At 56.6% G+C, this 24060-nt stretch overlaps 1 protein-coding gene across 34 annotated transcripts in view; it reads left to right on the forward strand.

Moving 5' to 3' along the window:
- The window catches only part of DYSF (dysferlin), a 209874-nt gene that overhangs the window by 128639 nt on the left and 57175 nt on the right, over window positions 1-24060 (forward strand). For 19 of the 34 annotated variants that reach the window (XM_044392349.3, XM_026483173.4, XM_026483192.4 and 16 more), the window contains 8 exons: window positions 4401-4582; window positions 7424-7564; window positions 8403-8432; window positions 9823-9852; window positions 18254-18355; window positions 18466-18627; window positions 19691-19856; window positions 20331-20407. In XM_044392349.3, coding sequence (XP_044248284.2) covers window positions 4401-4582; window positions 7424-7564; window positions 8403-8432; window positions 9823-9852; window positions 18254-18355; window positions 18466-18627; window positions 19691-19856; window positions 20331-20407 — 890 coding nt within the window. Of the gene's footprint in view, window positions 1-4400; window positions 4583-7423; window positions 7565-8402; window positions 8433-9822; window positions 9853-15620; window positions 15663-18253; window positions 18356-18465; window positions 18628-19690; window positions 19857-20330; window positions 20408-24060 lie in introns of all 34 variants that reach the window. The other 15 variants (XM_044392323.3, XM_044392335.3, XM_048222692.2 and 12 more) reach the window with 1 other exon arrangement.

Raw genomic sequence — 24060 nt, forward strand, 5'->3', positions numbered from 1 at the left:
AAGTGCATTGGAGGCTTGTGAAATGCTCCACTTAAACAGGGTTCCTGAGCAAGGGAGACTGGGGAACACTCCACGCTTCCAGATTTACAATGCACAGTGGCTTTGAGAGGCTCTGGAACGGCTGCAGGAAAGGAGCCTGTTTGACTTGTTTAAGCACTGGCTAGCTCCCCAGAGAACCCACGTTTACAAAGCACACATTTTGGGAAACACTGCTCTGTAGGATTCAGTCCAGATTGCTCAGCTGAGATCTGGACCTTTGTGATCTGCCCCGCCCCCTCCTCCCTCTTTCATCCCCACTGCCCTGGGCACTCCCTTCCTCCCCTAAGCCAAACCAACTACATGCTGTTCCCCAAATGCCCATGCGCTTTGGCGTCTTCGTGCATGCCGTGCTGGATGTTTAGAATGCCCCCTTTCCCTTGGTGCGCCTTGGTTACTCCTCATTCTGGAGACGCAGGATAGGAGACCTTCTTTGGGATGACTGACTTGATGCTGCCAGGCTCTATGGGGGTATCCCCCACCTGCAGCCCCTCATTCATTCCCCGAGGAAGCTGCACATCACCTTGGATCATAACTGCTCTATAGTTACCATTTCCAGCCAGTAGATTGCGTCTCCTTTATTTTCCTATCCCTAGTACGGTGCTTACCCACCACGTGCTGGTCAGTCAGTAATGACAGAGCGAATGAGTGGTGGATTACAAATAATGCTGGAGCGAACATCTCTGTACATACAGCTTTTTGGTTAATTTGGATGATTCCCAGGAATATAGGAAGCAAGGTATAAACAGTTTTATGTTTTTTAGGGCATACTGCCCAGTTGCTTTCCTGAATTGCTTCCAGCAATAAAGGAGAGTACCTATTTCATCAAATATTTGCCAACACTGGATTTTATAATTCCGGACAATTTTTCTTAATTTAATAGGAAAAATGTTGCTATATTATAGTTTTCATTCGCTCTGCCCGCCCTCTCTCTTAAGGGTTCTTGTCCAAAGGGCATGACGTGGTGGAAGGAGGACTAGACTGGGAGCTGGGGGTCTAGCCCTGGTCGCATGTGAGCATGAGCTAGTAACCAACACTGGATTTTATAATTCCGGACAATTTTTCTTAATTTAATAGGAAAAATATTGCTATATTATAGTTTTCATTCGCTCTGCCCGCCCTCTCTCTTAAGGGTTCTTGTCCAAGGGCATGACGTGGTGGAAGGAGGACTAGACTGGGAGCCGGGGGTCTAGCCCTGGTCGCATGTGAGCATGAGCTAGTAACTTCGTCTTCATGGGGCAAAGCTCTCTCTTCTGATGAGTGGGATGAAGCTGTCTGCCCTGTCTCCCATCCCAGTGGTCTGAGCTGCGAAGGTGGGAGGGCCTAGGACAAAGGCTTAGTGTGTTGTTAAGGTCTGGGAAGGCTCTAGGAAGGTCTGAGCAGCAGAGCTCGGATGCAGGGCTCTAGGTCCGGAAAAGAACCACCTGCCTGGGGCCTCGCGCGGTGATGGCATCCCTAGAACCATGTGTGCTCACAGCTGGAGCTGCCCAGGGCAGCGAATGGTTCTCAGAGAGCACCAGTCCCGCCGCTTTCCACTTCAGCTCCGTGTGGCTTGGTGGGTGAGGCCCGAGGGCCAGTGCTGCCCCTCGTCTATGGGAGTGGCCCTGGGAAGTGTGTTAGGCTGGAGTGGACAGAGAAGAACCAGCCCCTTCCCTTCCCTTCCACCTCTCCTTGGGATCTGCTTCTCCCTCCTCTTGGCTTTCCTGGAAGCGGGATGTGTCTGTACGTTTGTCTGGCTTTCCCTCATCTGACCACCTTGCTTCAGCAACACCCCCGCCCCCCTTGTTTCTTTTTTTTTGGAGGGGCTGGGTCCGGTAGGGGGAGAAGCTGGGCCCCAGCACACAGTAGCCCAGTGTCTGAGGCCCCAGGCCTCCAGGCCTGCTCTTTACAATGCCTTTGTTGTGTGTTTTTTCCTCCCATGGGCGGGTGGGGCACGTGTGTGGGTCTGGGTGATTTTTGTTTGAAAGCCACCCCCTCCCTGTCCCCCCAGCGCTGAGCTCATTGCTTGGGCTTCTGAGGCTGCTGGAAGAAGTCGGCCTGCTTGGGGGGGGGGGGGGCAGCGTGGGGGGTGCTGCCAACACCAATACAGCGTGCACGGCCGCTACAATGTGCAATTGTGATCTTTGTGTAAACGCGGTCGGTCTGGGGCCCTCGCGCTTATAAAAATAAAGCGTTGGGAAGCACGGGGGGTGGGAACAAAAGGGGCTTTTTCGCCGGCTCTCTAATATGGTTTTATTTATCGGAACGCGCCCTCTTTCCCTTACTGGAACCGGGGAGAGGTTCTCTGCCGAGCTTGGAGCTGATGGTATCACAGCCAGACGGTTTCATTAAATGCACAGACGCCGCTGGGCCCTGCCAGGGGCAGGAGGGGAAGTGCTTGGGGCCAACCCTACCAGGGCCGGTGCATAGAAGGGGAGCCCCATGCCAGGGAGGCTTCCACCGGGTGGGGGTGGCAAGGCGGGTGGGTGTGTCTCTTCTGTCCCTTTCCCTGTCAAGGGCCTTACATTGCCCTCTTCTACCCCTAGAATGAGGTTCAAAACCAGTTTCCTTCAGGAAGCCCTCCAGGATTGACTACACTGTGGCTTTTGTGCCTGAAGGCTGGTTCCATGCTGGTGGCTACCTCCTGTTAGCCAAACCCAGCATTACTCAGCCATTAAGTGCCCATAGCTTCTGCCTCCTAGCTTAGATCTCCCCCACCCTTAAAACTAGTCATTGTCCAACAATCAGAATCTTGGACCCTAGTCCCACATCTCTTGATGGGAGTCCTCCCCTTTCTGTCACCTCCTATACAATGGCCATAGTGTGCCATTTGGTCTCCTTATGGCCAAGGAACCTGTCCCGCTCCCCTCCCTTTGTGAGGAAGAGCTGTCTCCCCATCTCAGCCCCAGGATTACAGTTGGACATCCTAGCACAGGACCTCTAGTGCTGAGGGTCTAGGGTCTAGGGTCACATGGGGGTTAGGTCACAGCTGGGGCTAAATTGGGAGGCTCAGAGGAGGCAGGGTGCTGCAGGCTGGAGTGGGGGCCAAGGGTGGAGGGCACACGTGAGGGCAGTTGGGCTCCACCCTCCCGGACACCTTAGCATCCAGCGGCCAGCTTCCTGCATCTCCAGGCTTGCTTGTCCTTTGGCATCTGGCACTTTGAGTCTTACAAAAGGGCAGCAAACTGGACCCTGCCCCCACTCTGACATCCTCATGGGAGAAGCTGGAGGAGCCCCTCCTCCAAGCCCTTTGCCCCTGTCCCAAATTACGTGCACTCAGTTCATAGGCCTTTCTCCTGCACTGGTTCCCCAAGTTTGGCCCCGGAGTACAGCAACTGTACCCTCTGGGAACTTGTTAGAAATGCAAATTCTCAGGCCCCACCCCAGACCTGATGAGCTTGTCTCTCAGGGTGGGGCCCCGCAGTCTGGGTAAGCCTTCCAGGTGCCTCTGCTGCATGGTCACATTTGAGAGCCACGGCCCTCGAATCTTCTCTAGTGGCACTAACTTCCCTTTGGGAGCGGGCGCGGGGAATGACTAGCGGGTGGGCCCCCTGCTGGCGTGGCTGGGCCGGGCAGGCTGCACAGCGGTTTGGGGCAGCAGGAAGCTGCAGGGATCTTAGGGATTCTGTCACATCACCTACTGCCGAACAGCTCTTGAGTCCGTGTGCTTCCCTCTGGGGCGCTCGCCCATCCGACCACCACCAGCTCCACCTGAACCTTGGTGGAGGCCTCAGCACTGGTGTCCCTGCTCCCTGCAGGCTGTTCGTGCGGCAGCTGGGTGGGCTCGCTGATATGCAGGCCCAGGCACCCCAGTCTGAGTGCACCAGCCCCTCTGCTGTACTCTCCCTTCCTCAAGGAAGATAGAGCCCTCTCTCATGCCCGCCGCTGCACCTTAGAGCTGCTCTTCAAAGTGCAGACCAGAATGGTAGTTTCATGGTCACTTGTATGGACTGTGGCGTCGCTCGAATTGTATTCTCAGCCCCTAGCCCCTAGCTCTTGGCCTGGCATGCAGAGGGCACTCAATAAATGCTTGCTGGGTGAATGAATGAATGCACTATGCAGGCACTCACTTCGTCTAGCAGGACCTGGCCCCTGGTGGGAGCCCCACCCCAGGAAGGAGCCCAGAAGGGGAGTTCTTTGGATCTCTGGGCCCACTCTCCTGGTCCTTGGCTCCATTTCTCCACTGTGGCCCACCAGCTGGTCTTTGAGACGGCTGGGGCCGGGGCTGGAGGGGGGAGCACTCGGGAAACAGGCTCCAACCTGTAGACTGTTGCTCCAGAGTGTGGCTCTGCTCCAGCTCTGTGGCCCACATGGCTCCTGAGCAGACAAGTCTCACGGTCTCTGCTGTGTCCTGCCCCCCCCTTCCCTGGGCCTGGCCCACCCAGATCCCTACGCCATCGTCTCCTTCCTGCACCAGAGCCAGAAGACCGTGGTGGTGAAGAACACTCTGAACCCCACCTGGGACCAGACGCTCATCTTCTATGAGATTGAGATCTTTGGAGAGCCAGCCAGCATCGCCGAGCAGCCGCCCAGCATTGTGGTGGAGCTGTATGACCACGACACCTACGTGAGTGCGCCTGCTTTCCTCCCTCGTGCCCTCACTGCCCACGCCCTCGGCGGGGTAGTGGGGGGACACCACGGGGAGGGCTACCCCACCAGAAGGCCTCTCCCCTGATCCCACAGGCTACACAGCCTTTAGAACTCTTCTAGAGTAATTAAAAATGGATCGCTCACACATGTGCTGTGCCTGCGGCTGGGAGCGGGGATGGAACTGGAAAGGTGTTTTGCCGGGGATCGGGGTTCCTCTCCCTCGAACTTGCTTCTAAGACCCCAGACCAGGAGTCCCTTCTCCCCATCTGAGAGCTACATCGACTCCACAAACGGTTATCGTGCGCTTGTGTGCTGGGCTCGGTGGCCGACGTTCCCAGTGTAGGTGGGAGCCAAGAATCCTCCACAGAGCAGAGTCCCCACCAGGGGCATAGGCAGGGCCTCCGTCAGAGCTGTGGGCCCCCTCCAGAGCTGTGGGCCCCCTCCAGAGTTGTGGGCCCCCTCCAGAGCTGTGGGACCCTTCCAAGCTTGGGCCCCCTCCAGAGTTGTGGGCCCCCTCCAGAGCTGTGGGACCCTCCAGAGCTGTGGGCCCCTTCCAGAGCTGGGGGCCCCCTCCAGAGCTGTAGGCCCCCCCCGGAGCTGGGGCCCCCTCCGGAGCTGTCCAGCAGAACCTCCGGTGGTGCTGGCAAGGCTCGGTGGCCGTGCTGCTCAGACTGGGAGCCGGTCACCCCGTGTGGGCACCGAGCAGCTGACAAGTGGCTAGCACAACTGAGAAACTCCATTTTCATTTTTAGTCTTGATTAATTAAACTTTATATTTGAATAGCGGCAGGTACGGGGCAGCGTAGCTCTAGAAGATTCCCGGGAGGGAGAGATAGCCCTGGGCTGTTACTTGAGGGAAGGCTGTGGGGAAGACCCAGGCCCTGAAGGAAACGTGATTGGGGTGTTAGGGCAAAGCAGGGGGAGACTGAGGAGAGCAGAGGGCAAGCTGGGAAGGGAAAGAAAGGAGTATGAGGCCGGGGGAGAAGGGGAGTGAGAGGGTCGAGCAACATTTTGAAAAGAAGAGAGAAGGGAGAGACTGGATTTGCGGACAGCATGTTTGGCGAAGGGCCCCAGCCTAGGTTGGGTGGGGTGGCAGTGGATAAAAGGGGAGGAGCAGGGATTGGAAGGTGTTTCCAGAAAGAGTTGCCATGGCTGGATGTCAGGTGCTCTGGGAAGGTGTGGTAACCAGGGGGAGGGGCAAGGTGAGGCCGTTCAGGGTGTCCCACCAGGTGGAGAGGACCAGCTGGCAGCGGGCAATGGCAGCCTGAGCTCTTCCCTTGGCTCTGGGAAGGGAATGAGCAACTGGAGGCAGAGTCTATTTGGGACTGTCTGGGGAAGAGCACAGGGGCTGGCACCTTTGGGGCAGGAAGAAGAGGGGGCAGGCAGGAGGACCAGGATGTGCTGGGCCAGGGGATGAGGCAGGGGAGCAGAAGCAAATGTAGTACTGGGGGGGAGGGGCAGGAGGCTGGCAGCATACAGTGTTTCTTCCAGTAGCATCCCACCTCCTCTTTTGCAAACATTGCTCTGACCGTGTCTCTTTCCTGCAGGCCAGGGCCTCCGAGGGATCCCAGGGGGGAGAAGAGCCATGGCTTCTTCTGGGTTGGGCTCCAGTGTTCTGGGGGAGAGGAGGCTGTGTGCATTGTTAACAGAGTCAAATGACTCTGTATGTTTTGGCAAATACCCATTGCCTCAAGCTCCTGCTAGCCTGGCTGCCCAGGCTCCCCTCCCCACCACCTCTCCGTGACCCACAACTAATGGGGCAATACCCGGGCCAGAGGGGCCTCCAGGACCACTCTCAGCACTGTGGCTGCTGTCCACACTGAGTGGTTAATGCTGGACTACTACCTGCCCTGTGGGCATTCATGCAGGAGCTGGAGTGGCTCTTGGGGATGTCCCCAGCAGTGGCGTGACTGGAGGCAGTGGTGCTTCCCAGTTCTGCTCGGGTCTCTCCAGATGAGGGTCTCGGGCGAGGCACCAGGGCTTGGAAGGGCCGTGGCACCATCTGGTTGAGAACCCTGGTCCTGCTGCTGCCCCCTCGGGGAAGCTAATCACAAGGCTGGAGTCACAGGCCAGTGAGGTCACAGGGGCCCAAGCCAGAGGGCCACGCTTGGGTGTGGCCATGGGGGATGGCGGAGAGGGGCAGAGGGCAGAGTGGCTGGGGGAGATGGCCCACATGAGGGCCAGGGGCCGAGAGGGCAGCAGAGGCCAGCAGACTGGTGGAGGGGCTGTGCAGAGGGAATGAGGCGGGGCAGGAGAGGTGAGCAGCCTCCAGTGAGGGGCCTTCTGTGTGGGAGGGGATGTGGGCTCTGTCTCCAGGGAGTGGGAGCCACAGAAGGTGCCTGAGCAGGGAGATGATAAGATCAAAACATCGTTTTCACAAGACTCATTGAATTTGATGAGTGATCAGTTTCCCCAGCTAGAAAGTGGGGGGATTTAAAGGAGATGCAAAAGCCCTTGGGAAATGTCAGACACCTCCTTTGCAGAGGGCGTTAGGGGAATACTAGGGGGCTGTCGCTGTGGTCCCGAAGCGGCTCAGAGCCTGATTAAATTAAATCAAGCTGAGGGCTAGTTAGACACACAGAGGGATTTTTGACCATGATGGGAATTCAAATTCAGCAATGGCGGCCGGAGGCCACTTGCATGCTGTTCTCCCATCCTTCTAAGAGGAGCACAGTGCACCATTCTGTCCCGGGGGCTGCCCTGACTCCTGAGTCCCTTTCTAGTTCAGGTGGCTGGATATAGGTCTGGAGATTGCTCTGAGGCCACCCGGAGCCCTGGACCGGGAGATGCTGACTCTTCTTTCTCCATGCCCGGTCTAGGGTGCAGATGAGTTTTTGGGACGCTGCATGTGTCAGCCCAGTCTGGAACGGATGCCCCGGCTGGCCTGGTTCCCGCTGATTAGGGGCAGCCAGCCGGCAGGCGAGCTGCTGGCCTCTTTTGAGCTCATCCAGAGAGAGAAGGTGAGGCTGCTTCATACTCACATCCAGGAAGCCCCGGCAGGGAGTACATACATGGTGGGGGGTGACTGGGGGGCACAGAGAGGGGATGCCCCAGTGGAGGAGAGAGAGCAGCAATGTATCCTTCTTCCCTGATGGGGGGACTGCAGTCAGTGGGGAACACTGAACAGTCACCTGCTGTCAGGCCTCCTGCTGAGGGTTGGCTTTGCCCATCTTTTCTGAACCCCAAATCACAACATGGTCTACCTGCTAGGGAGAGTGTTGGAATCTGAATTGTGCTAGAATGCCTGAATCTTTTGGCCATTGGATGTATTTTTCCCTGGGTCATAACTTGAAGTGGTTTCTGGGAGTCGGACCTCTGTGATCTGGTTTGGGGGGCCTTAAGTGTGATGGGGGCATCCCCGCGGACAGGTAGGGCAGGACCTCTGTTCTAGTGTTGCCTCTGCCATGGCCTAGCCGCGTGGCCCAGGGCCGCCACTTCCCTGCTCTGAAATAGGGCATTTAGTTTACAGCCCTCTCTCCAAACTTGCTCTTACTGTGGCGTGAACCTCCAGAGGTAAGCCGGATAGAAATAGGGCTACTCCGGGTGGGGTGTCTGGAGGGGGGCACCACATACCACCAACCCGGCTTCCCTTCGCAGTCGCCACCCAGCTTCCTCTGAAGAGTCCCTAGACCTCCAGGGAATAGAGTCTGCACACCCCTGCATTGTCGAATCACTGATACATTCCATGAGTGCCATTTTGTGGTGGGAAATGTGTTTGCCTGGCCAGGGCAGAAAACAGGGTGCTGGGGCCTTGGGTGACGGGCATCTGACCAAAGCTCTCTTTTTTCTGCACGCTAGCCGGCCATTCACCATATTCCTGGTTTTGAGGTAAGTCTTGCTCTTACATTTTCTTCTTTAACTGATTGCTGTCCTCCTGGCTTGCAGCACCCCCACCCCACCCTGGACTAGGGGGGGCAATCAGGCATACACCACCACCATCCTGCCTTCACGCACAGGAAGGCCCCGGTGGGCCCATGCGGCAGGGTGGGCAGGGGCTGGGGTCCCCGCACAGCTCTGGCCTTCCCTGCCCTTCTTCTGGGAGAAGTCCGAGAATCACAGACTCTCAGAATGAAATGACCTCATGGCCACCCAGACCAGTGGCCCACAGTCGGGCAGCGTGTTAGAATCCCTTGGGCAGCCTGAGAAATTACCAGTGCCCAGGCTGCACCCGAGACCAAACAGAACATCACCTCTTGGGGTTGTGGCCCAGGCCTCGGTGGCCTTCGGTGTTCCCCGGGGGATTTTAAGGTGCGGCCGGGGGCTGAAAACCGTCGGGGTGTGGTAAAATATGCCGAGTCTTGGGCGCCACTCAAACTGACTGAAGTGCACCCTGAGGGTACCAGGCAGCCCCCCATGTACTCATGAGCCCTCCAAGGGCTCCGAGGCATGCTCAGTGGCCAAGTCGTGATTTAGACCCTCTTCCCCAGCTCCTGGTTTCCACCATGACCCTGTTTTCGTTCCTCTGCTAGTGGTGGGGACTTCATTTCCTGCTCCCTGCTCCCCTTACTTCTCGTGGGGGTCATGGTAGAAAATGTAGACCCTCTGTGGGCACCCCGGCTAATTTGATTCAGGAAGTACTCTTCTCCGCTGGGCTCGGCTGCAGCGTGGGCTGTGTTTGGATGCCCCCCGCCCCCCTTACGAGGCAGCCTGCACAATTTGCAGACAGTTCTTAACCCTGCAGCCCTCCTTTGCCCCCTGCCTCCCACTCCACCCTCTGCTTCTCCCCCTCTCTCTCCTGTCCAGTCCCAGCTCCTGCTCTCGGGCCTGCCAGCCCCTGGGGACCCAGGTTGTTTCTCCTTGCTCCTCCAAGTCCATGTGCTCCAGCAGAAATAGAAGCTCCAGGGGGTCAGGCCTGGCTGCTTCCTGGGGCTGCTGCGCAGGGCCTGGGACCCTTCGTACCACCGGTCACTTTCCTTTCTCCCATCACCTCCAGAGAGGCCTGGGCTCTAGGTTTATGCTTTGGCCTGTCCCACCAGTCTCTGCATCGACACCCCATCACACCTTCGTTCTCGGGAACCATGTGGAAGGCATGGCTGGAAGCATGTCACCCTGACCCTCCATAGGAGGCGGTTTCTGTTGGCTTCTCTTAGGATGACATCTGGGGTGCTGATCTCTGCCCCAGCCTAGTGCTCTTTGTCACTGATGCTAAGCTTTTACCCTCCCTCCTCTCTTCCCTCCACCGATCTCCTGGACATGGAACATCCCGTGATGGCCCTAGGTGCAGGATACATCGGGAATCCTGGACGAGGTGAGCTGAACACTTGTAGCTGTGACCTGCAGCTGGGTGGGTGGGGACAGAGGGAAGGAGAAGGCCCACCTCTGGGCAGGTGCTCCAGAGCCATGTGGGTTCCTGGTGCCCCAGTGGGCATCTGCCACTCAGGGACCTGACTGGATTTCATTCCCCACACTCCGTGTAGACCCAGGGCTGCCTGGGGTATATCCTGGCGTGATTCTGGCCCCAGAAGGCTTGCTGCCCTGTTGGAGGCCAGATTCACCCAGACCTCCTGGCAGAAATAGAGTCTCATCTGGCTGAGTACCAGGTGGCGTGTTTTCAAGAATAAAATGTTTATAAGGGGCCAGAGTAGTCAAGGAAGCCTTTCTGGTGATGGTAGCATTAGCCAGACCTTGCTGCAGGAAGACGGGGAACGTGCCTTTGGCTGAGGGGGCCAACCACCCGTTTAGGGCCTGGCTGCTTTAGGGGCCAGTGGGGTTGGGGGTTCCTTCTGGAAGAAGATTGGGGTTTGCTTCTGGAGGAAGTAAGACTACCTCCTTTGCCATGAGGGATGAGGAACGTGTTCCCCTGTGGCCTCCTGCACATCTGTGAGCGGGTCCTCAGGAGGGAGCAGGGGCAGAGGCCTGGGCAGGGAGACGGGAAGGAGAGCCCTGGTCAGATGGGTTGGGAAAAGGGCAGCCACTTCCTGCCATCAGGGAATCCCCAGGCTGGGAGCGGACACCATTTGACATTTTCAGTGCAATTTGGACTTGAAGTGCAGGGTCAGGATGTGGGATCCGCAGGCCCCGCGCCCCTTACCTCACTTCCTTTTGCTCCCAGACCGAGGTGGGGTCCGCCAAGGGAGCTGGCCATAATTGTGCCTGACAGGCAGCCTCCTGCTTCTGGCCACAGTTGCGAAAGACTGCCGATTTGGAAAGGGGAGCGGAGTCCTGTCCAGGGAAGCAGCACGGAGCCCTTTCTCTTGATTGAGAGCACTTTGTGGCCAAAACCCACAGCCTGCTCTGAAGAAGACCCAGCCCAGGGATGAGTTATTAAAAAAAGTTAAAGTCCTTAATAACTGGATTTGTAATATGTAACAGTGAAGGCTCAGATTCCGAGAGCAGGGATCTGGCTGTGGTCTCATTGTCAGGAAGCAAATCAAAATTTGCCGCTTTTGGGCCAGACCCCGAAGAGGGCCAAGTGTCCTGCCGTGGAGCCAGCCAAGCCACAGACTGAGATGGGGTGTGGGTCAGCAGGGCCAGAGGAGAGCCCAGCTTGGGGTCTGCCGGGCACGGGGCGGGGCTGAGTCAGCAGGATGAATGGAGTATCAGCTGGTCGAGGGAACGACCCCAGAAGATGATCTTGTGGACCCTCTCCTTCTCAGGGGCCCCGAACCCAGACCTGGGGCTCCGCGGCTCGGCCGCTTGCTCTGCGCTTGAAGGCTAAGCCTCATCCTGAGGTCCTGGGTCCTTTTTAGTTTCAAGAGCCCCCGGGGACAGGTCAGTCAAGCTGCAGCTTTGGGGCCTGCAGGAAGCCCGAGGTCTTAGCAGGAGTTTTCTGTCTTTGCTGTGGCCAAGCTCCTGCCTCGTATCCCCCCATTCAGCCCCCTCCAGGCTCCCAGCCTGGTCTCCGGGAAGAGTGCGCCAGCTCTCCCTGAGGGCTGTAAGAAGGCACGCTGGCAGGTTCGGTTCTGGGCCACTGGCCATGGGAGCCCTCGAGAGTCTGGGAACAGATGGGCAGATGGGTTTGTTAGGAAGCTGTGCAGCCGCCGGGGGCGAGGGTTGGGGAGTCAGGGGCAGGACCAGGTAAGAGGCTTTTGCGACTCGGAAGGATGGTGTAAGGATGGCCTTTCTGGCGGGGAGTGCCCCTGGCCAGTGCATCCCATGCCCGTGTGGGAGACAGTGTCCGGGAAAGACATCTGCCCATGCTGGGCCGATGGCTCCCAGAGCGGATGGAGGACCGTGGGGATGGCTTCTTGGAAGAGGTGACACTGAGTTAGCATCTGAAGCAGGGATTGCCAGAAGAGGTTGGGGAGGGGGGTCGAGGTGGCAGTGCTTTGGGCTGGGGCCAGTTTGTTGGGTGACATGACTTCCCCTCTCCCAGGCTTATGCCTGTCTGGAGTAGCCCTCTCTGGGAGTTCTGGTGGGGGGAATCTGGACTCCTGCCTTGTGTCTTTGAGACTTTGGTGATGTCTGGGAGACCCTTGCAGAGAGCATGGATGAGGGGAGGACTTCCTTCCCCAGCTCCCCAGTCTGTCTTTCTGTCAGGGTACAGTAAGAATCCCCCCCTTCCTGAGCCTTGTTCGCCTTCTCCTCTTCCGCTCTCCCTTCCTGTTTCCCTCTTTCTCAGTTCGCTCCTTGGCCTCTGGCTCCTTCTCTCCCTCCTTCTCCCGCCTCTTCTGAGCCCTCTGTCTCGTTTCTTTTCCTTTTTGTCTGGAGAACAAAGGCGGTCCGTGCTGCCAAGGGGAATGAGTTCAAAGAAACTGCAATTTTAGATTTCCTGAGAACTGGAGAGCGTGCACATGCACGTGTGAGTGTGTGCGAGCGTGCACACGCGCAGGAACACACACACCCACCCACGTGTGTGTGCGCACACACCCCCGCCACAGGGGTGGCAGGAGAGGGCCCCCCCCTCCAGGATGTGGAGAATGTGCAGAGGGAGAGCCCACCTGGGCACGCTGTAGGTGGAGCTGGGGCTTGCAGACCTGACCATCGAAGGGGGGCGTGGTTAAGTGCATTTCCCACCGCTTCTGTCTTGCTCCAGGGCAGGCAAGGGGATGCCCTGGTGGAAGGGACTGCAGGCTCCGTGGCTGTTGTCGCTGAGGGCTCAGGGGGCCAACCAGATGTCACTCTATCCCCTTCCAACTTCAGGGTATGGCTTTTAGTCTGAGATGTACACGAGGTACTCTCCCGCACCCCCAAATCCACTAGAAGGAAAATTTTGGTGTTTTGCAATCAGGAAAATAAACCCAGTGGTCCCCCCATCCCCCTTTCCCTCCCCCAAGGCCTTAATTTAAAACACTGTTTTTCCTGGGAAGTGTAATTAGAGCAACATGTTGTTCCTAACGAGCTGGGTGGGGCAGCAGACAATGGAGCCCTCCCAGCACGCCTGGCTGCCCCCGCCTGCAGCCCCTCAAGGAGCCAGGATCTGAGCTCCAGAGGGTCCCCTGACTGTACCCTGCTGGGGGAGGTGGGGGTCTATGGGGCTACTGGTAACACGACTACTTAGGAGGCTGGGGGAGCTCAACGCTTCTCCCAGCCCTGCCCTGGGAATGAATGTCCGTCTAGGGTGTTGGCCCTCGGACCTAGGGGAGGAAGGCCCCCTCATGGCTTGTCCTTGGCTGTCTGTACTGAGCTGATCCGCGGGACAGATAGACTGAAGAGGGCATGAGGGTAGATTTTGCTCTGCTGGGGGAGAGAGCCTCATCAATCCTTGGGTCCTGTCCTCTTGATCGGAGGCAGTTCAGCAAATGCCCGGCCCACCTGTAGGACCCATCAGTGGAGCAGCCCCACGTCTGCCCTGAGCTCAGGCTGGGTGGGGAGGGTGAGCAAAAGAGGCATTGGTCAAATGTGGCTTCATCTAACTAGACTTATATTGTATGGCTGCCCTTGAGGTCTGTGGTCCTCAGAGTCCCCGTCTCACATAGGACGGTGATTTAGGATATCCTGGTGACACTTCAAGGTGACACTGCCCCCTTGCCAGGCAATGCTGACGTGCTTCCCTGTAGGTGATGAGGATGGCGGCAGCCCACCCCCACTGAGGATCACTGGCCTGGGAGGAGGTGTTGAGCCCCTCTGGAAGGAGGAGTGGGCCATCTGGCCAGGGCCTTAGGACTCTCACAGTGAGGTGTCAGAGACTAGTCAGGACCTTGGGAAACGGGGCCACAGGGTCACTTAGATGTCAAAGAAGCTGGAGAATAGAGCGATAAGAAGTTCTGGAGGGGTTGGGAGATTTTCTGGAAGATGGAGAGCTTCAACGAGGCCCTGAGAGATGTGTTAGATTCCAGAAGGTGTATGAGAAGACCATTCGGACAGAGGGAGCGATAAGCAGGCACGGGGGCAGGGGGGGGAGGTTGGTGAGGACCCGCGGGCAGGCTGGCACAGACAGGAGCACTGGGGAGGGGGGGAGGAGGCGCTGGAGTCGGTTCTTCATTCAACTGTCCTCCCACCTATTCATCCCGTCGCCATCCCTCCCTCCCCTCAATTACCCAGTCATCATCCCGTAGTTATTGGACAGGGATTTCAGCTCTGGCCCCTGGGTGCAGAGATGCTGGTTTAACACACGCAGATGGCACAGGGTGGCATGTCTTTCCGTGGGAGTGAGTCTACTTGCTGCGGAAGCCATGGGGGTGCTTAGCTTAAGCTCGAGACACCAGGGGAGATTTAAATGGAGATCTGAGGTCTGAGTAGGAGGTAGCCAGATGAAGTGGGCTGCAGATTTCAGACAGAGGAACCAGCCACTCCAAGCCTCAAAGGTAAAGAGAGTGTGCTGCCTCCTGCCACCTGCTTGTGTTCAGAAGGGCCAGTGTTGAGCATGTGCGGGGAGGTGGCTCATCACTGTCTGGGACCCCGGAAGGGAAGGTTAACTAGTGAGAGGCAAGACCAGAGAAGTCAGAAGGAACTAGAAGGTGAGGGGCTTTGGAGGCCATGTTAAGGAGTTTGGACTTCATCCTGAATGGCTGGGGAACGTTTGATAGGTTTTAAACAGAATGACATTCTAGAAAGATCCCCCTGGCAGCATGCATTGGCTCTTGGGAAGCGATTTGCAAAACCAGATGCAAGGAGACCACTTAGGGGGATGCTGGTGAGTCCAGGTGAGAGAGGGTGAGGGTGCGAACTGAAGGAAGGAGACAGGTGGATGGGCATGAGAGAAGTTTAGGAGACAGAATCATGAAGACCAGGCGGTCCATTGGACACAGGGATGAGGGGGAAGAGAGCCAAGGGGGCATGGGGCTTTTTGGCTTGATCGTCGAGGTGGATGGTGGGGCTGGTTTCTGAGATGACATTGGGGAGAGCAGGTTTTGAGGGGAAAGTTAGAGAATCTGTTTTGGGACCAGTTTAGTGTTAGAGGCCAGTAGGGAACATAGGTGATCTGAGCAGTAAGAGGTTGGCAATGTGGGTCTGGAGCTTAGGGGAGATGCCTGGAGGCAGAAAGCCCAGGAGAGGGCTGGGCAGAGGAGGAGACTCAGCCAGCAGAAGGTGGAGAGGGGGAAGGGGCAGCGGAGAGGAAGCAGAGAGATGGTTTCAGGAAGGAGGCTGAGGTCAGTTGGCACAATGATGCTGTTGAGGGAGTGGGAGGGATGTGAGCCTGCCAGTGTCTTTTGGGCTGAGCTGCAAGCGGGTTGTTGTTGACTTTGGACAGAGAAGTTTCTGGGGCAGGGGTGCTGGGGGCAGAGCTGAGTGCATTGGGCAGAGGGCCTCGTGGAAGCGAAGGAGAGGCGGTGGAAAGATGCAGACCTTTTCAGGGAGAGAAGGGAGGGGGAGGGAGGCTGGTGAAAGACACAGAGAGCAGGGCAGGGATGGATCCGAGAGACCATCTTTAAATGGGGGATGGGGGACTGTGGTGGCGGCTTGCAGGCTGGGTGGGGGTGGGGGGGGTGGGCTGAAGAGGCAGGGATCCCGGTGACAAATGGTGGGGAGCAAAGATGTGCCTGGGTCCCTGGGGACAGTGAGGTGGACAGAGATGTCTTTGAGATGAGAATGGTGGCCTCACGCCGTGCCAAGGAAGCTGCCGGCGGACACACGTCTAACCACTGTCTCTGCTTGTTTCCTCCTTCTACTTCCGCTGGGCCTGGCGTTCCACAGCTGTGTGCACCTGCCTTCTTCCTCCAGGGCCTCCTCCAAACGGTACTGGAGCCTCGCCTTCTCGAGGTTCTTGTTCCCTGTCCTCCACATAAACAGGTTCCTGAAAATGGGGAGTCTGGTCCTCAGCCTGTAGAGAGGAACGTCGTCACCATGGAGCTCAACAGAGCCGGGAGGAAAGACAGAACGTGGAAATGAGGGAGAAACAGGAATCAAAGGGACACTGCCCAGAGTTTGGGGGTCTGGAGAGAAATGTTCTGGGTGGGGGAATGTAGTAATGAGTTTTCCTGGTGATTCGGGAGAACAGCATAAACATGTGAGAAAGATTTGATCTTTCTGCTTCCCTGATCCCTTCTCTTTGTTCCTCTTGGTCTTGGGTTTTTGGCCCTGGGCCCCCCCACTTTGGGCTGAGCATCAGCCTTAAGCAGGCCACGAACAGGCCATGAACGGGCCTTCAGGCAAAACCCTTCTTTTAAAGAGCCCTGCCTCTGCCCTCCAGGCCACTGCTTATGTGAACTGTGACGCACACAGTGCCCCCTGGAGTTGTGCTCTGGGGCAGCTCGGCACATCGCCCCTCCTCCTGACAGCATCTGTCTCCCAGCCAGTCTGAAAATATAGGTGCTTCCTCTCTCACGTCACCTGCATTGAAGGTCTGGAGGAAGATTAGGAATTCCTTTGCTTGGTGCCCGCAGGACATAGGGGTAGATAATTACAAAGCCAGCGTTGTTCTGAGAGATGCTTCTGGTGGCCCGGTTCTCCTCAAGTGACCCTGGAGAGCAACAACACTGATGGTAACAACAATGGTACTGACAACAGTCGGGTCACCCTTCCAGTTGCTGCAGTTCACTCAGCAGCTCCTGGGTGCCAGACACTCTGTTTGTTCTCTCACTGAACTGTTGGAGCAGGCTCGTGAGGGTATTGTTATCCTGGATCTTCCGAGGAGGGTAATGAGTCACAGACGTTGAGTAATTTGCCCAAGGTCAAACAGCTAGAAAGCGGCAGGGCTGGAACCAGAACTGAGGTCTGTCTGATTCTAGAAATGAGCTTCTTACCGCTGCAGGTCAGGGAAGTGTCGTGTCATCAGTGTGTCACTGGGCAGGAGTGACAGCTGGGGTTGGTTGTGAAGTGATTCATGGATGCAGGAGGAAGCCAATGTGTGTCAGTGCTCCAGCTGCTCCCACCATCTACGTCAGAGCGTTTGTACATGGATGCACCATCCTTTGAGAAGGAGCCCCAAGCTAGTCACTTGGAGAATTAATCCATGGATTCCATTGTTTGTTAAATGAGATTACAGAAGGCAAGCTCTGTAAAGTATCCAGCGTAGCCCTTTTATTTATAGTGAACATTTCATGAGGGTCAGGGCCTTCTTGCATGGACGTGTGGGTTGTGCACTGCACAAGGACTCTGTGTCTAAGGGGAGGCAATTTCCAGTGCAGACATCATATATTTGTATTTATTATAACAATTTCCCAGTAGGTGGCAGTAAAGTGTCTTGTTCTAATAAACTAGTAAAATATAACGATTTTCTGACGTGGAAGTAAAGAGTCTTCAGGAAGGGATATCTTTCTTTAATTGCCACAAAGGTGCCACGTGGGCTAGTAGAGCTGTTGTGGGTTCACATGAACCAGGCATTCTCCTGAGTGTGAGTGTTAACTTCTTCAAGCCTCACACTAATCTTTAGATGGTGGCAACTTTTAATGACCATTTTATAGATGAAAAAACTGAGCCACAGAGAGGAAATAACTTAGCTAACGGAGCAGCTGGGGGAGTGGAGCGTGTGTTTCTAACCATCGTGAGACTTGGTAGTTGCTCGATCCACAGCGGTACCTGCCTGCTTTGCCCCAGCTGCTTCCCTGCGTATTTCTTCGTGATCGCTGGGGATTCTTGCCCCAGTCTTTGTGGCAAACCCTCAGTAGGCAGAGTTGACAGATGCTGCTCTCGTCTTTGGTCTGTGGTGGTAATGGAGTCTCCCCAGCAGCTACCTTTAGTGCCTGCGGATGACGGGCACCTATATCCTCTTCTCCTGTTTGTAAATTTTCTTTCTGCCTCACAGAGAGCAGGTATTCTGTCTTCATGGTGGACAGATGTGAGAAGTGGGGGGTTGGGGCTGGCAGGTGTCTGGGCGTGGTGTGGGGGATGGAGACAGGACACCAGGGGGGATGGTAGGTCGGGAGGGTCTGAGCCTAGAGTCGGGAGAACCGGGCTAGGGGGAGGGTACCTGGTCCTCTCTGGGACCAAGCGGGGCTGGAGTGGGTGTGCTAGGATGCAAGTGGACAGTGTGTGTGTGTGTGTGTGTGTGTGTGTGTGTGTGTGTGAGATGGGGAGACCCTGAGCAGCTCACTGGTGCCTCAGAGCCTGCGTTATGGAGGAGGGGTGACCTGGGGTTCATGTGAAACAAGGTGACCTGAGTCCTGGGCCAAGGTGCTCGAATGGTGATGCTGGGAAAGATGGTGCCTGGCAGAAACTGACTTCGTTTTCTTGTTTTTGCCTGCTTGCCCACTTGTGGCCTTTGCCTCTCTGTTTCTGTCTCTCCACACATGTCCCTCTTTCTGTCCTGACTGTCCTTCCCCTTTTTCATCTCTCTGCCTTGGTCTTCCTGCCACCGCTGTCTCCGTCCTGCCTGACACCCCCTGCAGTCAGAGGACACAGACCTGCCCTACCCACCGCCTCAGAGGGAGGCCAACATCTACATGGTTCCCCAGAACATCAAGCCGGTTCTCCAGCGCACTGCCATAGAGGTGAGCCTGGCTCTGGGGTGGGGAGGCAGCCTGGCCCCTTCTGTTCCTGGCCCTGGCTTTGCCTGGGGCCTGGGGCCTTTCCAGCTGCTCGCCTCACTCTGTGTCCCCAGATCCTGGCATGGGGCCTACGGAACATGAAGAGTTACCAGCTGGCCAGTATCTCCTCCCCCAGCCTCGTGGTGGAGTGCGGGGGCCAGACGGTGCAGTCCTGTGTCATCAAGAACCTCCGGAAGAACCCCAACTTCGACATCTGCACCCTCTTCATGGAAGTGGTAAGCCTGACCTCCTTGCCGACTCCTTCCAGAGTCCCGGTGCCTAGAATGTCCTCAGGGCTCCGAGCAGCTCGGGTGTCTGCTCAGACTCCCTGTGGGGTGCTGGCTAGGTCATGGCATCTTTCCCACCTCATTTCCTCCGTGGAAATGGGGAAGCGGCGCTCACCCTCTCATCACTCGAAGAGTTGAAGCCTGTGAGCAGCACAGATGGGGTCAGCTTGCTCCTTCCTACCCAGACACTGAGGCATAGAAGTCCCAAGGACCCACCCTTCCCTACCAGGGCAGTTCTCAGCCTTCTGGAGCTCTCCTCAGGGGCCCGCCAAGGCTCTGACCTTCCGCCAAACCTTCCCTGACTGGGTCCTCCTCCAGCCTCGCTGTGGGCTCACCCCCACGGCCCGCAGGCCCCCAGCCCTCCGCAGCTTCCCGGGCTGCCTGGGCCTAGTGGCCGGAGTAAGGCAAGTCTGAGGAAAGGAAAATGGTTTGCAAGATGAAAGCACTATAGAAATTCCAGGCCCAGTGGCTGTCAACAGGAGCCTCCTTTTGGCTGAGCCAAAGCCGCCACCGAAGGAGAGCATATAAATTATTTCAAGTTGTGTTCAAAGTGCTTTTGGGGCTGGGGTTGGGAGGAGAAGAATCTGGGTCTGTAAGCCAACTCTTGAGTATCCACTTGGGGGGGACTGTCTGCAAGAAATGTTGAGTCCTGGGCCAACTTCTCCCTTCTTCCCCTCCCCGACCAGTGAGGGTTCAGGGAAAGTAGACTTGTTTTAGCTTCAGGCTGAGCTGGATGTGTTTGGAAGGTAAGGCTGTGGGGGAGAAGTCAGCCTCTGCATACGGCATGCAAGGGGCAGACTGAAAAGCTGTGTGGCTTCTCTTGCCCTGGCCAGCTCCTGGGTTCGGCCAACCACCACTTTGGATTTATGGCTCTTGGGGGTTAGGTGTGGGTTTATAGTCATTCTCCACTCCTTGAACTTGTTCTGTGAAGGAGAGCCCCCCACCCCCCGCCCCGAAGCCTCCAGAGATGGGTTCAGGCCACCGCCTAGAGCTTCCCTCCCATTCTGTCCAGATGCTGCCCAGGGAGGAGCTCTACTGTCCCCCCATCGTGATCAAGGTCATTGATAACCGCCAGTTTGGCCGCCGGCCTGTGGTGGGCCAGTGTACCGTACGCTCCCTGGAGAGCTTCATGTGTGACCTGTACTCCGAGGAGAGTCCGTCCCCACAGGGCGGCCCAGGTAGGGCATGGGGCTGTTGAGGGAGACGCCAGGGCAGAGGGGCTGGGGCAGGTGGGGCTTCCCAGGTGAGCCCTCCTCTTACCAGGACCTGAGCGAGAAGTGGTTTCTGCTTAGCTGACCAGGACCGGGAGGGTGGGAATCTTGCCTTCCTCGGGGTATCACTGAGCTCAGGGTTACTGAGAGGCCAGGGCTGCGGTGGGAGGATGTGGGAGAATAGTTGAGGGAGAGAGAAAGGAAGGGATTCCATGGGATGAGGAGGGAGAGAGAGAACCGGGGAGACAGGGAATGTGAGAAAAAGATGGGAGAGACAGAGATGGGAGAGGGAAGAATTGGGTGGGAAGAGAAGGACACAGGTTGAGAAGTGTGGAAGGCTGAGGCCCTCTTGTGTCAGTATCCCTGCTGAGTCTTATGGCTGGAGAGGGATGAGCTCCTGAGGGAGGCGCTCTCGGGCCCGGATACCGTTCTTCCCTACAGATGATGTGAGTTTACTCAGTCCTGGGGAAGACGTGCTCATTGACATCGATGACAAGGAGCCCCTCATCCCCATACAGGTAAGATGAGCACCGGGTTCCTGGGGAGAGACACCGGCTCCGTGGGCCTTGGCTGCCCCTCCCCCTTCCTCCTACCCTGGGGGCTGGACACTGTGTAGGTGGAGGAACCCAGATGGGAGCTTTCAGTCTGGTCAGGAGCGGGGTGGAGGGGTTGGGGGAAGGTTGTGTGCGGTCTCCTGAGCAAAAACCACTCATTTTCCCCAAAGCCTGTGAAAAAAATGGGCCCTCTGCCTAGAGGGCCATGTTGAGGGCTCTCCCTGATAATTACTCAGGAAATCATGGTGGGGGCAGCAAAGAGAGAGAAGGAAGACAGGGGAGAGAGTGACCAGGCAGTGTTGAGGTGCTCCAGCCCCGTTGCCTTACCCCAGCCAGAACCCTGCTTAAGGCTAGATTCATCTATAGGCCCATGCGTGAGGGCACCTTGGAAGCAGCTGAAAAGGAGGGGGTCTGTGTCCAAGCCAATAGTCCCTCTTGCCCCATTCCCTCCACCTCCAGGAAAAGAAAGGGTGAGGGGCAGGAGGGAGATCTTATTCCAAGGGAATCCAAGCCTGTGGATAGGAAAGAGGCATCCCTTTGCGATGCACTCGGCAACCGAGGGCCAGCTGCTGACCCAGAGTCCAATGCCGAGCTGCCGGCCAGGAGGTCTGCGGCATCTCTTACGGAGCAGGGAGCACGCTCCCTGCCCTTGGGCCCTGGGCTGCTCTAGTTCCTGTAGGGCCAAGGTCACCCAGTCCTTCCCTTGGTGGAGATGGCCTCACAGCAAGCACCAGCCTTGACCTGCTGTCTGTTCCAGGGGTTCTGCCCTCCTCCCGGCTTTGCATGATGCTGGTCACGGGTCACACCCCTGGCACCTGGGGCTCCCAGAGCTTCCCCGCTGCCCAGAGGCAGAGCCTCCAGCCTGTGTAGACTATACATGTGTCCTTAGGTTCTTGGCCTGTTTATTGACCCAGGGACGGCATCCCGCTTCAGGAGGTTCTGTTTTCTTTAAACCACCAAACAAATATCGGCCTCAGGAGCAAGAGAATGTGCTGGGGTGCTGAGTTGGGCTCAGGACCTCAGAGCTGCCCTGGCGATGTGTTTACAGGACTCCCCTCTAGCGTTTAGGGTTGATTTCTGCTTCTCTTCCGCCTGTGCACCTTTCACCTTTGTGCCGCTTCCAAGGGAGCATCTCTGGTATGAGCCTAGCTGCTGCTGAGACAAGAGGTCTCGCTCTATAGTTTCTCTGATGCTAAGGGTCCTCAGAAGTCCCACACTCTCCGTCTCTCTTACCTCTGTGACTCTCTGGGGTTCTGCCCACCATCCTTGCTTCTGGGGACACCTTCTGGTCTATTCCTGATCATTCTTTAAGACTCAACTTAGGTGTGGTCACTTCTGTCCAGGATGTGTCCCTGGCTCTCTCCCTTCCGCAAGTCCTGTCTCTGCAAATGTCAGCACCTTCCCCGGACCAGGCTCAGGGAAGTCAAGGGGTGCAATCCTTTTGTGTCCTCAATGCCCAGCACAGGACTGGTTTAAAGGAGGTGCTCAGTGAAGTCTAGCTGGATGGGTGGATGGACAGATGGATGGATGGGTGGGTGGATGGATGGATGGATGGATGGATAGATAGATGACCTGCCTATTCTCCATGTGGGTCTGAAGAGGAGCTTCACTAGACTGGGAAAAACCAAGTAGAAATTCTGGATGGTCCTACCAGGATTTAGCTGTGTTCAATACTAGTGCCTTCTGGCCTGGGTAGGTGTTTGTAGCTGAATTAGGCAGATAATTAGCCCCAAACTCCAGGCTTCCCAATCCTGGCTCCTGTTTCCCGCCCCCTCAGTGGGCTGTCTGGGTCTGTGCGGGGAAGTGCAGGGCTTGCCCAGCAGGATTTCCGTTCTGTGTGTGCTGCCCTCAAAATGTCTACAGACTCAGATGGTGGAGGGGGGACTATTTTGAGTCCTGCTGGCTACAGGCACAGCCAGAGGCAGACGGGTAGGAGGCCCAGTCTGGACACCCTCCCGGCGTTGACATGAGTGAACCGGGGCTGCGGTCTGAGCCAGCGCAGGGTCTGTGCTCTTCGTGGGAGTCCATGGCCACTCTGGCTAGAGCTGCTGGCCAGGCAAAGGGTGAGGAGCTGGGATCTGGGCTCCTGGAGGTGTGGCCACATGTGAAGGGGCTGGGCTCTCAGGGCCTCAGAGGGGGGCCAGGAGAAGGAGGAAGTGAGATTTGTCTGCTCTGATGGAGGAGGCTTGGACCCTGGCCTCACTGAGCTTCCTGTCTGATGGAGGAGACAGAGCCCTCCTCTCAAGGAACCCTAGGCCAGCAGGGAGACCAGTGCCGGTCTCCAGCAAGCCCTGGCCTGGTGGCATCTGATGGGGGACTTGGGAAAAACCAATTCTGCATTGTGTTTTTCTCTGAGATCCAGTGATCGTATTTGGTTGGACAGGAAATCTTTTGCTCCCTCTGGCTCTCCTGCACACCGCTCGGCACTTGGGAGGACCAGCCATTCTGAGGCAGATCAAGGAGGCAATAGGCACCAGTTCCAAATGGTTTGCTAGATAATTCTGGCCGGGCTCATATCCCTTCTCCCCTCCCCCGGCTAAAATAGAAGTCCCTGCCCTCTGGGGACTGGAGGGATGAGAAGTCTGGCAGAATCTGGATTGTGCCTGGCTCGTGTCTGTCCACCCCGTGTTTCTCAGCAGCCTGTTTCCTGCTCATGGTGATGTGGCCCCCTGCTGAGCTCACTGGGTCCTGGCTGCGGACCCGGCTGAGGACTCCTCCCCAGCCTCAAATGCTCTTGCCAGATCCGGCTTCGGTCTTCGTCCCCTGTCTCCTTCTTCAGTGGTACTTCCTCTCTGCTGAGGAGCCTCCGTGCCATTACTGGCTCAGTTCCTGGGAGGAGTCTGCCACCCATTAGAGATGTCATGTCAGACTCTTTGCTGATGCTGTCGTTGGGCTGACCCGGCAGAGAGTTTTTCAGGTTCCTAGAAATGTTTGGTTTCTGTCAGAAGGAGCCAATTCTAGAGATGGTCCGAAATGTATGTATAAGCGGGTCTGTCCACTCGGCCTTGTTGGGCTTCTAGGGAGGCAGCCGTGTCGGAGTGAGGAGGGCCCCGTGGGGTGGGTGCTGGCCTCTTGCACTCTTCTCTGGGGACAAGGGCCCGCAGGAGATAGGCTCACGTGAATTAACTCCACGGTTCCTTCCTGGTCTGTGCAGCTCTCCTTTGTGTAGATTTTAGACCTGTAGCCTGGGGGTGGGGTAGTGTGTATGCGTGCACGCGAGTGTGTGTGAGGGGTGGGGGAGCTGGGGGCAGGTGTGTGTGCAAGGTGTGTCTAGACTTGGTAGGTGGTGTTGAGGAGTCATGGCCTTGACTTTGACCATTCTGAGGGCAGGCCTGGGTATGTCCTCAAAGAGGGAGCACGGACCTTATTTCATTCCTTTTAATGCTCTGATTTTAAAAAGGATATATTAATTTTTCTCTGGCTATAAATACATATTAATTACACGATATTTTGAAACTATAGGATAATTGTGAACAAATAGACATCCCCTCCAACCAAGGACACAATCAGAATGAACTGCTACCAACATATCCTTCTCCATCCTTTCCTTTCCCCCGAGCTTCTCTCTCTGTCTCTGACTCTGAATTAGACTCTGTTTCTCTCTTTAAAACATAGTT

The sequence above is a fragment of the Ursus arctos genome, unplaced genomic scaffold (assembly GCF_023065955.2).
Source record: "Ursus arctos isolate Adak ecotype North America unplaced genomic scaffold, UrsArc2.0 scaffold_8, whole genome shotgun sequence".
Lineage (NCBI taxonomy): Eukaryota > Metazoa > Chordata > Mammalia > Carnivora > Ursidae > Ursus > Ursus arctos.